General features: G+C 40.1%; 1 protein-coding gene across 1 annotated transcript in view; it reads right to left on the reverse strand.

The window, feature by feature from the left end:
- Positions 1-3035: 3035 nt before the first annotated feature.
- nfatc1 (nuclear factor of activated T cells 1) overlaps positions 3036-17833 on the reverse strand; it is a 49957-nt gene continuing 35159 nt past the window's right edge. The window contains exon 10 of the mRNA XM_006794406.3: positions 3036-5862. Coding sequence (XP_006794469.2) covers positions 5807-5862 — 56 coding nt within the window. The 3' untranslated portion in view covers positions 3036-5806. The remainder of the gene's footprint in view (positions 5863-17833) is intronic.

Consider the following 17833-nt stretch of genomic DNA (forward strand, 5'->3'; position numbering starts at 1 on the left):
GAGAATCAGGTGTAACATTGTGACCTTAAACATCTGTGTATTATTAACTTTTTCTTTAAAAATAATAAGGCTTAAAAAAGAAGACGACAACAGACATGACATGAAATGACATTTATGAATATAATCAGACAACAAAATAACACTGAAATTCAAAGTCTGTGCTTACCAGGTGTGTAAAGCTGCTGCTTGAAGGCCAACAAAAATGACAGACTTTACAGCGCACACAGTACAAATGACACCTGATTTCCCTAAAAGGCGATGAGTAGGTTAAAGGCAGCCAAGCAAAACACGTCCTGATTTTCCTACTGGCAGAGTGTGAAGGATGTTCGTGACGGTACTGGCTGTGACATTCTCAAACATAAAGGAAAAACAAATGTAAAGAAACCAGCAGCTGAGCGCTGAGATTTATTGTGTTAGTAGGCAAAGCAGAAATCCCACAGACCACAAGGTGTCAGTGTGGACCATAACTGAGAAAGAAATCCTGCGCGCTGCACTGAAAGCGCTATAAGGAGCACACAGGTTATCACACAAGACTCAGAACAGTACTTTTATTTTTCTTTCTGAATATACATTTTATGTTGCTGCATCACAAATGTTTCTGCTGTGGAAATGAATGGTTATGTTATTTATTTATTTATTTTTAGCTCCAATCAAACACATGGTACTGGTTAACGCTGGACGAGTCAGGGAGTTAATGGTTGCAGGATTGATTTCTGCTTTCATGCAAGAGCTTTGATAATTCCAAGAACAGTTAGTTGTTGTAAAAAGTATCAATATTTTTCTTTCCCCTCTGTTGATATCCTCTTTTTCCTGGTTATATCATGTCACTTTATATTAATGACGTTTCTCTGTTAGTGTGATAAATGTAGCCTATATGAGAGATGTAGCCACTGTGATTTTAACATCGCTGTTTCCATATCAGATTTTCAGAGTCAGACGAAATCATGCTTGGATGGTTGTTCTAGTATTTTATGTCCCCATTACTTTGCAGGTATCTGTTAATGTGCATCGCTAACCAAGCTTACTAAAGTTAGGGGGTAATTTCCCATATATAATGTACATAGCATACTAGCGAACATGTCATTGTCACTTGTGGATCAAGAAAATGAAGATAAATGAAGATACATCAGCTATAAACTTAAAGTTCAGACTTCAAAATGGACAAAGTGATGACTTCACGGTGCCAGCATCCACCTTTTTATACAGTCAATGATCAGGTTTCTCAAACTTCTGCTGAAGGAGAAAGGAGCTTTTCTCTTTATTTTCACCTTGACCTTTATAGTCCTTATAACCTTCCTAACACTGATGAATACATCTGTTGGCAAGAAATGCCACCGCAATAATGGCTAAACAGCTATGAACCAGTACATCGATGATGCAGACATTAATCTGGAACATTTTCCTTGTAAAATAACAAAAAAGCTCCTCAGTCATACGTTGGCTTCCTAAACTGGCACTCTCAAAACTTAAGAAGTCAAGGTCTAAATGTTAACTCACTGAGGGCTAGAATCATCCAGGCTTCCACCCCACACTACAAACACAACCGCCGAATTTTGGATTCAGTATGTAAAATAAACACTGCATTTGGTTGTTAGAACTAAAATAAATACAATAAAAAAATACTGCGAGTTGGCAAAAGTACTCGTTTGAATCACGAACACCCCAATTTATATATAAGTGTGTGTTTATCACGAACGCGTAAAATAAACACACTGACAACTATAGTAAGACTCAGTATAAAGAACTTATAAACACTGTCACTCACTATTTCACTGCTTAAATGTAATTCTGCCTCAGGAAAAAACACACATGCAATGTATCAAGGTTTGAGAAGTTTTTTTTTAACAGATATTTTTACTGAGAATTTTTCTGTAGTGTTCATATTTTACTTTTACCATAATAAAAGGCACCCTTTGCCCTCCATTCATTTCAATTCATTCATAACATATTTAAATGAATACACTCTTGGAACCTGATTTGTATATGATGTGTAACATGGAACATGACTGACGTGACCTTGTTACCTTCAACAACAACCAGTGCTTAAAGCAAATATCAGCTGAGGTTGATCTTTATGCACAAACTGAGGTGAAGCGGAGCCTAATATGATCTTCTCTCGATTTAGAGGATGTTTCAGAGCAAGGAAACTCAGATTACAGCCCCTCCCATGTAGATAACTCTGAGCCAGCAAGCGAGACATTTATCCCGAAGGCTTTTGTGACTCCTTGCATGCAAAAAGCGACACCACCTTCTTACAGCAGCTTCAGCGGCACTGGTAAAAGGATCACAGCGGGGGTCTGGCCTTAATCAAGAAGTCACAAAAAAAGCCAACATAAGAGGACAGGAAAGGTGGAGAGAACTTTTGCTTTGCAGAAATACAGCAAAACAGGAACAAATGTGGGAAACACATGCAGAACTTCAAGGTTTCCTACCACTGCTATGAATCCACAAATTGACAATTAAAGTCGAGTTAGAGTTGACAATTATAAATGACAGTTATGAAAAGTTTTTTTTAAAAATATGTAGCAGTGAGGGCAGCATTTAATGGTTGTAATGATTATACACGGTTATATAATGAATCCCAGCAGCTGGCTGTTATGTTTTCATATCTTTGGTAAAAGAGGAGAGGATATTGTGTGCTGTGAAAGCTAAAATAACACACTCTCTATGCTCTTTGAAACATTAATTGAGGATTAATAATAAATGTATTTAATTTTAAATTCTGAACAGATCTGTAGTTCAAAGTTTAGTATAACAAACTTATTACGAGGGAACTTTTGGTCCATTACCTTTACCATATTACCACTATGTACTATTTCTTTTAGTCTTTTTTCTAATGTAAGGCGATGAGACAAATCGCCGCCTTTGTTGTGACAACACACATAACGTACATATAAAACTGCTGATTTCATTCCTACAGTAAAGCTGAGACAACACAGATCAAAGAGATGAAGGCTTATTTATTGACAAGTCCACAAAATATGACAAAGGAGAGTTATGAGTTACTGACAAAGAGTAAACCTTCTCCTCTGAAACATTTCAGTATGGCTTCTCTCATGCTCTTCAGTTACACAGATTAAGACTCATAAATACATATAAAACTGGGAACAAGTGCGCGAGCGCTGACAAATTAGCAGGTAAACCACAGTATGCAGTATGTAACCGTCTAAAACAAGCTGTATGATAAACATGAATAAACGTCGAGCTCATGCTATGAGAATAAATATGAAAATACAAAAACGAAAATGTGTGTATATTCGTATTGCTGTTCACCGCTGCAAAGTAATCTTTGGATTAGAGATATGACGGTGAATGTTTACATTCTCTCAGAGATTAATGCTACCTGCATGTTGCATAGCTTCCAGGGAGTAATAAAAGTCAAGCTTCATCACAACTGAGATGATTTTTTTCAAAAGTCGAACCAGTATTACTGCAGCTAACATTTTATCTGTTACTTTTCAAGTCTGTATGTATTCTTTTTTATTAAAAATGACTAAAAAAAAAAGGTGTAAAAAGCAGTTGACGGCTGGGTTGGGGGAAATGACTTGTCAACTTAATGCAGTGGCTGAGCCAGACAAGTTTATGGGGTGGCCAGACTGAAACCATTATTTACACGGGGGTGCCAAAGAAACAGATGACTATTTATTTTTCCAGCTTAGCATTTTTTTTGTGTCACTTATCATTTGCTTATGCAGGCATGTAGTAACACATTATGAGGGCTCATTTAACGCTCAGTTACAATTAGAAAGTCTTATGCTGCTAAATTGAAGCTAAAGTTCATAAGATAATTATAATTTCAGCTGATGGATGAGCTGTTAAAATGGTCGTGGTGTTTACAAAAAAAGTTCTGCTAGAAAAATAGAGGTTACTAAATGTAACTCCAGTTCTGTGATTATTTGCATCCCTCTTAAACAAGCTGAGAGCCATTCAAAGAGAAGTATTCCACTTCCTGTTAATGCTATTGCACAAAAACTGGTTTGCAGCTGGGCTTTCAATAGATAGTCATCAATGTTTCGGATTCAGTGGATGGCTAAGATAATTATTTATACAAGCATGCTAGACAAAACCACCATTTCTACTTTGCTTTTTGCTGATACAGTACCGATAATGGATGAAAGTATTGGGACACAGCTCCCAATCGTTCAGGTGTTTTCAGTCTCATTGCCACAGGTGTATGAAATTAACCCCCTAGCCACGCAGTTAGCCTTTGCAAACATTTGTAAATGAATGTGTTGTTCTAAACAGCTCACTGAATTTGAGTGTGGTACTGTAAGGGGATGCCACTCTTACAAACAAGTCAGTTGCTTTCTTCCCTCCACGATCAACTATAAGTGGTACTACTGCAAAGCGGAGGTGTGTCAGACCACGTGAAGCTACAGAGCAGGTTTGCCGTGCATTCTGGGTACAAGTCGCCAACGCATAACTGCAGAGCTCCAAACCTCTCACATTAACAGCACAAAAACTGTGTACCAGGAGTTTTGTGGCGTGCGTTTTAATGGCTGAGCAGCTCCTGTAACTATAATGTATAGGTGGTCCAGTGCTTTTGTGCATAAGGTGTATGCCCAAATTGAAATAAAATGACACTCATGCTTTTTGGTTTTTCTGAAAGGAAACTAATTTTGCCCAAAACACTAGCCATTTGCTAGTTGTCGGTTAAGGATTTAAGTCAGGATGCCGCTGCTGCCCAATTCATGGCTGAAATCAATACAGCAGTTGCCATAATGTGTCAAATAGTGCTGACACACAGAAAGGTATTTAACTACAACATACAAACTGAACTACATCTATAGTCTGTCAGGAAAACTTTTACCCCGCAAACTTTCATTTTTGGGATACGGCTTCGGTTCATCCAGGACTATGTCGCTAGTGCCATTTTTTTTATAGTTTTTCGAAGTCCTGGTTGGCTTCACCTTTGGCTGTCCTTGGCTCCACCCCTGCATTAATGAAACATTGACAGGAAATGCCACTAGTTTAGTGGATAAGTGCTTGTTGTTGGTTCTCTGCAAGCAAATTATGTCTGAACAGTATGATGATGGGGAAAAATCCAACTTTCCATTTCCAAAATGAAAGGCTGAACTCCAGACAGACATCACAGTATAACAGACAACGTAGTTTTGCTGACTACATGCAAGTTACACTGCATGCACTCTATCTTCTTGCATTCGCCATAATCCCTTAATTGTCACTTTTACCCACAGTATCCACTGTTCAGGAAAATGTAAGTTAAGTTGCCCCTAAAATATATTTAATTTGAAATTTTGAGGTTGAATATGTGAAGCCAAGGCCATGTCTTTTTGCTTCCAGTCAAAAAGGCACTTGTCTTTTAAATGGTTTCTCTGTAAAGCCAGATATGCAAACTGGAGCATTACACATCCAAATTTATATACAAATGACATAACTCATGGGCGCCGACTCATTTACAAACCGCAGCCATACAAACAAAACCCCCAAAACAACAAAAAACCCCCAAAGAAAACAACAACAACAAAGCAAATCTTGGTCCTCTAAAAGCACACTTTCTTGTAAAGGCTGGAAATGGCAGGTTTGGTTGCTACATACTTAACTTACATGTCAGTCATGTAATCTATACCTTGGATAGGTTCTATGTAACGTTATTATATATGAAAAACAAAGGCACACGTTGGACCCTGATCATCTGGACAATACATTTAGAATTGTTCTCCTTGCGTTTCCTTTTGCTGCTTCCTGCATGCCTTAGTCCAAACATGTGGAGCATAATGTCAAATTCATTTGGTGCTTCCCTTTTTTAAAAAAAATTCCTGTCACTTGTGGTGGTGACGGGAAACTACGCGTGGCTGTGGACGGAGATGCTCGACAGGTCGTTCCTGATGATCTCGTTTACTGCAAAAGGAAAAGAGAGAAAAGGATGATCAGGATTTCAGGTTTCCTCCAAAATACCTAAAAAGGCCCGTTCTAAGTCTCTTTTTCACTTCTTATTCAGTCCGAACTTGAAACATTGATGCAATGGGGTTTTTTTTTGTCACTTTTCAGTTCTTTTCACAGTTTTGTCTCGGAGTGTTTTCATCAAAGTGGGCAGTGTGTCACCTTTATGCACACAGTGTTAATTTGGCAGGGTTACTGCTCCTGAAGGGAATTATTCTGAACCTGAACCTAACAAAGAGGCTATAGTGCATTGATTTAACCAGCAAATCAAAACCAAGAAAAACAGTTGGTGCAGTAAAGTTCAGCACAAAAATGTCAACTGATAAACATTCGTGATAAAACCTGATAAAGTCTTTAAAGCGCAGCTCCATCTTAATGCACCAGTGAGGATTTGGAGTAAAATCCAACCTGAGCTTGTGCTTCTAAGACATGGCCAATCAAAATTTTACTAAGGCTTGATTACAAGTGTCCATCTGGGATTCTTCAGGTTCATTTTTATTGTTACTTTTGAATTTGTTGTTCATTTAATTCTTGCAGCAAGTTTGCATAAGATGAGCCTGAAATAGTTTCAGCAATCACACAAAAACAAACACTGACATTTTATAACATCTAACACACACAGAGTTTTCATTCATCTCAATTCAAATTTATTTATATAGTGCCAAATCACACCAACAGCTTCCTAAAGGTGCTGCAACGTAAGAAGCTACGCAGTAACGGAGAAAACCCCCTACAATCAGACAATCTCCTTTAAGCAGCACTAGGAGACGCCTCCCAGGCTCAAAGGGGCACCTCCCCGAGCCTGGGTCTGCAGGAGGTTTTTTTTCTGTTAGGAAGAAAATAAAGAGCATAGGGAGAGAGGAAAAACACATGCAGCAGTGACATATAAACACCTGGGGAGCGAAAGGAGGAGGAGGCGAGAGGAGAAGAAATGCTCAGTACACCACAGAGTATAACATGAAGCTTCCCAGCTGTCTGAGCCTATAGGAGCAAAGCTTCCAGCCCTATCTATAAGCTTTATGAAAAAAAAAATGAAGGTTTTAATAAAGTTTTTGTTTTTTAAAGTCTTGGTCTAACTTTGCCTGTTCGCTGTTGGGGTCATCAAATATATGCATTTTTAAAAATGATGCCCTTATAAGGATAACTAGAGAGCCCAGAAAAAGTAAATGTGCTTTTCACTTTGCTTTTCTCATTGCACAAGGCTATTATACACTTGTTAGTACATCTATAAGGTGCTATTTCTGCCAGTGTGAGCAAAACTCCTCTGAGCCTTACAGAACCTGTTATTTCCTCTGAGTCAGTCTGATAGAATCACTTTACACTGGAGGTCCCCAGCCATTTTTTATCAGGAGAGATGATGCAACATCCTGCTGCCTCCAGGTGCACTTGTTTATCTGTTTTTATCAGCTGTGTACAGATGGTGTGGCGTGTTCAAAGAGCAGCTACACAGTCTGACAGACTGTAGCTGCTACACAAGAAAAACCTATACGTACATATGAATGCGCCGACAACGGGGAGACTCACAAATCGGTCATTTTTGGTTACTATAATTGATTGTGTTGTTTTCCGTCTGTCTTGATTTTTACTGTTCTTTAAACTGTGAATGTAAACACACTTATTACTTGGAAGTCAGTTTCTCCCTCATTAGTCTGCTGTTTACTGTTTAACCCAGTATCTAGGTTAAGCCCCCGTCCGCTCCCCTTTCATAATGATGAGAAATGTGAGAGGGGAAGGGGAAGACCCCTGGATCTGGCCTGAAGAAACCAGGCCAGAGGGCTGAGAGAGGAATTCCCTCTGTCTGGCTGGTCAGAGCAGCCTGGAAACCTGAGCCCCCCCCCACACACACAATGGAAGGTGGGTTTTTTTTCCTTCTTAAAAACATCTATTTTCATTGCACACAGCAGAGCAGCTCTTTCCTCAGTGACCCAGCACTGGCACGGACACTTCCTACCAGAAATACCCCACACTTCCTATCGCAAAAATATAATGGGTTGCATGTGTTGCACAATGTCAGCATACACACACACCCACACCAATAAGGAACCAGTGTGCGTGGGAGGCTGTCATGGTGAAAAACAAAATAATAAAAGTGTGTCATAATCACCTAAATGTGTGGATGCAAAACCTTCGGACCAAAACGCCAAAATCATCTAAATTCTCACCGAAGCTGTTTACAATTATAGAGAGATACGTTACGCTCGTCTAGACATGAAGTAAATGTGCTTGGCTCGCTGACGGACTGCGATTAATAAAGGAACAATGAGATCTGTTTGGCATGTTTGATATCTACAGTACAGCAGCGGTAACTCCTGCTCGTGCCACGGAAACACATGGACACACTGAAGCTATTATGCAAATATGAGGCTGAGATTTACAGCAATGTGTCCTCATAAGAAACAAAGTCGGGGAAAGGCAAGGAGGCAAGGCAGCAGGTGCTTTAAATCACTTCCTGTCGAAAAAACGGGGAGGACAAGCCTCCCCGGCATTATTAAAATGTAAAATAAAATGCCAAATTTCTTAAGGCATGGCAGCCATTCCTGATGTACATGGAAACATTTAAAATGACCACCTTATCATGACCGGATGCCATATCTCTATATCACTATCATAGTTAACTGTACACTGAATGTCCCTTATACATTTTATTTTTATATTTGTTTGTTGTTGTTTGTTTGTTTTTTGTTGTTTTGTAGGGGTTTCTTTGGTTTGTTTGTTTGTTTTCCTTCTCTATTTCTTGATCGGCACTAAATGCAATCTTTTGGGGTATTGTAAATACTGAACAGCAAACTACTGTATGTTCAATGTTTTGTTATTAACATGCTACTGTGACTGAAAATAAAATTTATAAAAAAATAAATAAATAAAAAAAAAAAAGTAAAATTAGAGGTAAAATCTTCACATTTCCTCTTCTTCTAGGTCAAAGGTATTTGATCTATTCTTTCACTTTTGTACCAAAATCATCTTGCAGACAATAAACAAAAGGCTGCAAAGGAACCTTTTAGGTTTTAGCTGAATGCTGATGAACGGGGCTGAAATGATTTGCCAGTTAATGAATTAGCGGATCCATAAAAATGAAAATACACACACTTTATTAAGAACATCTGTTCTGCTGCTCATTAACACAAATAACTAATCAGCCAGTCAAACAGAAACTCAACTCAGTGCATTTAGGCGTGTGGTCAGGATGACGTGCTGAAGTTCAAATAATAAATCAAGGCATTTTTCTTCACTCAGAACATTGCTGACTACAACTTTTCAAATTTAAGGATTTTCTACTTATCCTTGAAAACTGGACCATTTGTCAGACCTGCTTGGCATCGTGAAAATTATGACTGCAGCAGCAACAATTTAAATCAACGACATAGCCGAACATTGTGCAATAATAGCAGCACAGTTTTGGTGCTTAAACAACGTTGACAAGTTGATCACCTCAGCAAATGTAGGAAAAAGACTGGAAAATGAACCTACAGCTAATCATCGGCTACTTTTATTCGTACTTCATTTGAAATTTGTTGCAAAGCCTCTAATGATTCATCAGTGCAAACCGGCAGTGACTTCTTGTGCAGTGGCCTCCATCTTGCAGCTGAGGTCATGAAATCGTCTTGAAGGAGGCTTGACTTGGCTGCGCGCAATCTAAACTCTCCAGAATTTCGCTTCAGGTTCTGTTGTTGTAACAGTAGAATCAGAACGGTCTGTTCTCGTGTGCATATGGTACGGCGAGATGCTTTTGACGTGCGTCACCAGGACAGCGTACTGCCACCACTCATGCGAATGTGAGACCGGTGTTACCAGAAGACATACTTGAACCTGAAGAAATAAACTCCCAAACCTCATCTCCACCCTCCTACAGTCTGTCGCTCCACCGCCATGTGTGCTCTCCTGGCCCGACTGAACCAACTGACCTCCTCTCCTCTATTTGATCTGGCTTTGACCTTCTGTGCATCTGGATGTGGAAGGATATAACAGCCGAGTTCAGGCCTCGGGGGCACGTTATTACACCGACTTCTCAACGCGCGCGTCGAGCCAGGCCGCCGGCTGTAAATTTAGGACATCAAGACATCGTCAGGCCTCCGCATGATGTCATCACCTGTCCGGTAACTATCCAAATCATGGATGAATTATGGCGTGCAGATATTTTTCTTACGCACCATCATGCGCCACATCTGGCTCAATGGCTTTCACATGAGACTGAAACAGTAAAAAAGACATAATTCAGTTTATTCTGATATGAAACAAAGGAAGAGCAGGCAGTAAAAATTTATCTTTTGCCTCAGTGAGGCCACGGCATGTACTGTTTATGTGCCTGTTACCATGGCCTACTTTTCGTTGTGGTGTCACATTTGATGTGGAGGGTCTAATTGAAAGTAAAAATAAGGTCAATCTATCGATCTCTAAGTGTGTTTACAACAAAGCTCTAAAAATAGGCCCAGCACTAGTGTGACATCTGTGTCATGTGGGTCACATTGATTTGCTTAAGAGAGCTGAGCGACAGAGACGCTTCAAACAAGTCCACAAACACACAGAGACGCATAGTAACATCTGCCCTTATTTTATTTCACAAAAGGAAATAAATATGTGGGTTTGATCAAAACTTTGAGGGAACTAAATTTGTTTTTACGCCATAATCTGGAAAGGGAGGTTGCTAAACAAGATTTTCGTGGAAAAAATCAAAGAAATTGAATTGAAGCATTATAGTGGTTAATATATTCGATATGTTGGTCTATTAAAGATAGCCTGTAGCAGTATAGGCATATACTGCTTAACAACGGGCAGACAGGGTTACCGAGTGAAGCTCACGGCAGCTTGTGAAATAAGTTTTCTCAGATGGAAAAGGCCCATTTGCTGCTCTGCATTGAAAAGAGGATTTCAAGTATCTTAGGATTTTCTTTGTAAGGTGGGGGACACAAACTGATGGTTTACCATTGTGGTAAAGGTGATCTGTGTTTATTCGTCCCTCACCTATGGGCTTAAACTGTGAATAGTGTACGACTAGAAACCAAGAGTGATTAAGGAGCAGCTGAAATGAGTGACTAATTCATTCATTCATTCACGAGGGGTTGTTCTCTAACAGAGTATGTTGATCTGAAGCATCTGATTAGGATGAATCCTGGACGCCTCCTAGGTGAGATGTTTTGAGATTCTCCAACTAGGAGACGAGCCCAAGACAAATCCAGGACACGATGGACGGATTATGTCTGCCAACTGACTTTGAAAGGCCTCGATTTTCCCTGTAGCAGCTGAAGGAGGAGCTGTGGAGAGGAGTGTCTGAGTCCTAACAAATGCCAAAACATGCTCTGACTAACTGACAACAGCAGGCCCGGCTCGAGTGTCTAAAAAGAATATCAGCTGACATATTGATAGATCATTTTTAGGTTCCAAAAATCAATATAGGCACTAGCATCAGCCACAACCTGGAGTATTGGGCATGCTCTAAAATAAACACGAGCTCTGTTCAGTAGCTGCCTTGAGGCTTTCAGTCTTATCGCATGTTCATTATCAGCAGATGCTGCTTTGGTTCAGTCGTCACTGAATTGCTCAAGTTTTAATTTTTCAAATTTTCACATGACAACAACTTAATCTTTTGATAAAGATCAGGAGTTTACTTTTACTGGCATGTTCATGCATCTAACTCTAACCCAAACTCAAAGATAATCATCAATATAAATATGATTTAATGGAAGATACTGAGGCAATCTTTATCAAGCGTTACATCTGTAGAGCGTGGATGTTGGGGTTTGATATGAAGTAATCCAGGAACTGGTTTCCTCTCCCATGGTGGCTGACAGCAGCTGGATCGGACTGATATAGCCCGGCTCTCCAACCAGGAAACCCCAAGGAACTCCCAAACAATTAGCAGGACAGCGCTGTTTGCCTCATTAAAGGCTGGAAGCTGCCAACACGAACGAGCCTGTAATAATACAAGGCTACAGACGAGCCGATCCGGCAGCGAGATATCCAGCAGCCTCGCTGAACGAGGAATACGTCAGCTTGGAGAGTTGCGCTGATACAATGAGAAGAAAAAAAAGCTGGGGGGCAGAAAACACCACGAACCCTCCCCCAGTTTACTGCCACGTCAAATCCAGGCCACAAGCCACAAGATGTTCTTGGCCCACATTATGAGGCTCCTACTGGGTTACTGCAAGTCAGTCCCACAGAGCGGTTCTGTAGTTCACCACAGATTCAGCCAAGTTTTTCTTTTAAACTCAGGTATTATTTAAAAATGTCTGAACAATAGATTACTGGAAACTTTTTTATGTCTAAATAAAATAGAATTACACAAAAGGGAGAAGAAACCGTGATCTTGTATTTATATCCTTTGTCAAATTTTGGTTGTCGACATTTTCTCCAAATGTTGTTAGTTCAAATGTGGAATTGTCTTTAGCCATGCCAGCAGCAGCCTCGGAGGACGCCAGAGCCGCTCTGTCCGTCTGTCCAGACTGAAATATCTCAAGAGCTCTTGGACAGATCGCCCGTAGATTTTTCGCAGGCAGTTATGGCCCTCGTAGGAAGAGTCTAACAGACTCCGGTGATGGCCTGACTTTTTATCTACTGTCACCGTGAGGTTGATATTTTTGTTTTTTAGTGAAAATGTCTCAGGAAAGAGGAGATAGGTGCTATCGGGGGGGGATTTTAATAACATGGCAATCCAGCAAAGTCACAAAGATTTGTTTTTCTGGGATCTAAATCCAAGTATCTGTAAAACTAATAACATTCCTCTAAACCTCAGCTGCACTTTGCATTTAGTGTCGATCAATAAATGTTAGTTTGTCTCTGCACATGAGACAGAAAAAAGGTTGGATTCATCTTTCACTATAACTTAGGCAAAGGAGAGAAAAAGCAATTACAGCAGCATTCATAAAGTGCTTTAACCTAAAAACTACACTCATCAAAGGACACATATGTAAATCCAGTGTCTTTTACACTGTAGCTTCAATGCTTCTTCTGTCACACACACTGATTCCCAGCAACTTTTTAGACCTTAAAGACCGCCTCTTCAAATACAACTGCACTACCAAATTTGTACAGTAGTCTCTACATCTATTTTCACTCGTCTCCATCACCTCAGGCAGGTATTCAGTGCATAGAATCACCTGGTAATCTAATAAACAGTTTCTGGACTGCAGAAGGACACCAGGGCACCCACTCCACACGACGAGGAAAGGTGCAGTTTTGCAGGCGACAGTATTAACCGCTGCACCAAACTTTACATTTTAATTAAGATAAAGCTTTACCCTGGGACTTTTCCACTGCATTACCACATATTTGTGTGTGCTTTTTATTGAGTTTAATGATGCACCAGTAAATGAGCAATGAGTAACACATGGCAGATGTGAATATTGGTGAATAGAGCACAAACAAATAAAAAGAAAGCTAACAATTCCTTCTAAACATAATAAAATCTGCAAAACTGCCTTTTACTGTATAAAATCTGAGTGATTTAACAGAGTCAGGTATGACTCACAGATTTATTCCAAAATATTTTTCCTCTAATAGCCTAAATCTCTGGTCATCAATTGTAAATTTCTGACATCCAACAAGCCACAACACGCCATAAAAAAGCATTTCATAATGCGCTGGCTCACATCGCGCTCAAATGCTTTGCTCGCGTTACCTCACCACTGACAAAAGTGTTGGACACACTACTGTGCAGTATAACGTATGGCTTTCGCCACCTCATCCAGACTCATTCTGAGCTAAAGGGAAGCATGCAAACCTCTCCAGTCAGCAAGTTTTATAGCAGTGTGGCAGACCTCCATCTCCCTCAGCAGCACCCTGCAGCCTATACTGTACCTTTGGCTCCAGACTACGCAAGTCAGACTTTCCACAAACAGACATGTTTGTGGCCTCTCGGGGGACGGTGTGAAAAAATGCGCAGCAGAGGGGGGTCCCGATGAATATTAGAGGCTGTGCAAACACGGATAATAAGACAAAAACAGTACCAGTGCAAGAGGGAGACGAAAACCACCTGTGCCACTTTCAGTTAAAAATGAAGCATAGTGTGGCTGTTTAACAGGATAAGTGTTTAAATTTCTGTGAAATTAAATCAAATTGGGCAAAGACTACTCGTTATATACTAAAAAAAATAAAATCTACCCGCAATCTTATTTCAGAAAGGACTCTGTATGAGCAAAAAAGCCTCAGATATGGATGTCTGTGGTTTAACAAGCACGCTCGACATCACACCTGAGCGAGGCCGTAAAGCTGTATCAAGCCATGCCAAAGGTTTAATGAAGTGAGAAGCCACAATAACGAAGGAATGTTTAGCAAAATTTCCCTCAATTTGCCAGCGAAAACACGTCTAACGAGGATGCCAACCCTTCGGGAATATCCATTATGGTTGTGATGGCGTAGTTAAATACTTTGATTTCATTAACTACACCTGGCTGGAACGTTAGAACCTGAAAAAAAGCACATTAACAAATCAAATCTGGAGCTCCAGCCTGCCAAATATTACCGCAGACGGGGTAAAGAAGTGATAATGTATTTATCCAGACTGTTCGGAGGAAGTGGCATGAGAACAGTCTGAGTGCCGCAATCTGAGGCCCAACAACAGCATCTCACTCTCCATCATCACAAAGCTCGGCCAGACGATTCAGCGGGGGCTCTGGTGATGGATCAAAGCTGCGCTGCTCCGTCTGCTGATAGCTGCTGGTTAGTGTTTCTTCATCTACTGAACTCTTTCCGCTGTGGATCTTACACACAGCCACAAACTGGGTTTTTTTTCTGCCCCGAGGAAGATCACTTATCCAATTTATTTCCAATCACCACAATGCAGCGCACAAAGCCCCCAAAACCTCAGTGGTGAGCGCAGAGGGCCAGAGCAGTGAGATCATAGAGTTAGCGCTACTAAAATCCTGCCTTCTGTGACATAAATAAAGGGCGATGCAAAAAGGGCATTTCTTTTTTCAGTGAGGTTTGAGCCGAATCGTCTTATACTGTGTTTAAAGTCAATTATATCAAATTCGAGACCACCAGAGCTTAGGCAGCGAAGAAAGAAACACTTTAAAGCATTGCAACAGCAGTGATAAACATCTTGGCACACCGTCTCGTCACTCCCACTACCATCTACTCCCTCAGCAGGCTGTAACTGACACAAGCTGTAACAGTGAGGAAGTAAATTTAAATATTTCTTTCAAAATTTCGACGCTGATACGTGGATCTGAAATTTGGGTTTCATTTTTTTTTGTAGACATATAAGCGGAATGTTATGTAGTGGACATAAAAACTTATTACACTTCAGTTTTGTACTGATTACCCAAAGACAAATAGCTGGGTTTGGTATCTGTGGAGCCATTGGTGGATGTTTTTTGGGCTGTAATGAGGATTGACAGAGTGCAGTTTTACACCACGTGAGGGGACCTTGAGAAGAAGTCAGTGCAGGTCAGTGCTTGCATGCAGTTGCACGCTGCTGCAGTGGACAGCTCTACTGCCTTTCTGTGTTGACTATACATGCTGTCTGTGTGGCTGTATGGATTTCCTCTGCGGTAGACGTGTCCTGTGATGGACTAACAACCTGTCTGGCGTGTACCCTATGACAGCTGTGATTGACTCAAACACCCCTGCCACCATAAGTTGGCTAATCGGTTAAGCAAATGAATGTAAGAATGTCACTCTGAATACACTCCCAGATAAGTGGGGACTTCTAGTTCAGTGCAGTTCAGAGCACATTGCAAAATTAAGCTCGTGTAACAGAAACGTGGTTATAAAGGCCACGTGCCGAAAAGGCTTAAGTGCATTTTTACTGTGATGTGAACTAATAATAGAAGATTTTTGTCCTGATGTTGTCTGTTGCAAAGCTCTTTGGCTGAGAAATAAGGGATTAAAGGAATTCAAGCAACTCAGAGGCTAACAGAGACGTTCTTGTAAGTCAGCTGTGTGTAAATGCAGATTTGGCTTAAACAGAGATCAATATAGTTAATCATGAAGAGGAAGAAGCATAAAAAAATCCATCAAAGATTAAAAAAAGCACTAACAATGGATGCTGTTGATCCTTGTCATTATTTTTAACACTGTTTCACTTCGCTACAAAAAAGTTCTTTGTCTCGTATGACTTCTACCTTCTCTGCAGCTAAGCTAAGGCCCCAGTCACACTAGAGGAAAAACAGGTCAGCAAAATAACAATAATACAAATAAACAAATAAACATCAATAAAATAAAATGCTTCCAATCATGTGAGACTGATTGGAAATAGCTGCACTGACAAACTGGTTGCCCAGATATTAAGCGTGCAGCATCCTTGTCCTCTGGTTGACCAATTGTTTTGTCACAAGGCGATTGCATGCAAGGTTGTGTGGAAGGAGGCGACCTGTCTCCCTCTGACTCATTCCGACTGCAATCAAATGCAGGCAAATGTCTGCAATTAATCGCCATCAACTCTATAAATAACAGACAAAATGCCAACTCACTGACTCAGTCGGAGTCAATCTGCAGCTGTGAGAAGCTGCTCTGCTCCGTCATTTATTTCTCTGAGTGAGGACACAAGTTAAGGAATCACACAAGCCTAAGTTACTGAGGTTTGTGGTGGAAAATTTACTGTAAATTGTGCTAAATTTAACACTGAAAATCGGGCTTTATTTTGCCCCCGATATGTGTGTGAGAGTTACCGGTGGTTATTCATTTGGAATAAAAGACGAAGATGTTATCAGAACAAGTACGTAATTGGCACGGCTGGATGGTTCAAAGATGCGGGCGCAGCTCCAAAACTCTTTACTCAGTGCTGACTCGGAGCGTTTAGAGCCGAGGCACACGTATTCCTGCTCTGCAGTAATGCTGGGATTTTACTGAAATAGAGCAGAACTGAGCTGAACTTAACGGAGCATTGGAAGGAGGCAGGAACAAGGATACATCTGGTTTTCCTTTTTATACTGAACAGAGGAGGTTTCCACACTGAGACCCGCACACACAGCAGCGTTCGTGTTTCTTTCTCTTACTTTACTTGATCGGCGGTGTTACAAATGTCAGAAAAAACTCAGTTATTAATTGATCTGTTAGAATATTGTCAGGATGTTACAGTGTGCTAAGTTTGTTAAATTAATATTAATATTCCCAATCTCACAGTTTCCTCTTCAAAAACTCAAAGTTAAAAGCTGAATGAAACCTCCTACCTACTGCCCCTTAACCTAAATATTTAATTTGAAATAATGTTAAAATGCTGCCAGTTTACGAAATATTACACTGAGAAAATTCCTCAGAAACCAGTTTGCTTTGATGGGGGATTTGTTTCTGTTTACCCTGTACAGGAAAGGAGGCATCTTGTTCTATTTACTGAAATCAGCAGCAGACTTTCTGACTTTTAGACCTAACAAATATGTGAAAATCACTCGTAACATGTAACATGTTTTAAGTTGTGAGTGATGTGGCGGTGAGGTTAGGGTTGAGCTTTTCATTCAGGGGTGTGGCTGCTCCTCTCCATCGGCCAGTGACAGGAGCGACACTAGGAGATGCATAACCAGCAAATGAATGCGTAACATATTAAGGCTTTGTAATAGAGATGGCACGATACCACTTTTTTATGTCCGATACCGATACCGATATCATAAATTTGGATATCTGCCGATACCGATATGAATCCGATATAGTGTGTTTTTTAATCAATAAAACTGTTTTTTTAATATCTTTCTGCATTTTGTATACGTTTATACTCAAGTTTAAATAAATAACAACACTAAAGCTATTCTGTTATACCTGTATGTAAAAAATACACTGCGCCCAAAATATTTCATAGTTCAGCAACACTGATCAGTCTAATAAAGTTAAACCTACTCCATCCTCCCTATTCTGGTATTTTAAAGAGTACTTAGCAGAAATATTAAGCAACCTAACTAATAGGGTTGCAAACTCCCAGCAAAAAAAAAAAAAAAAAAAAAAAAAAGGGAACAACCCCCCACCCTCCAGCTCATGATGCTTAATCAATGTAATCAAATTTAAT

The sequence above is a fragment of the Neolamprologus brichardi genome, chromosome 22, assembly GCF_056152115.1.
Source record: "Neolamprologus brichardi isolate AB-2024 chromosome 22, ASM5615211v1, whole genome shotgun sequence".
NCBI classification, from domain to species: Eukaryota; Metazoa; Chordata; class Actinopteri; order Cichliformes; family Cichlidae; genus Neolamprologus; species Neolamprologus brichardi.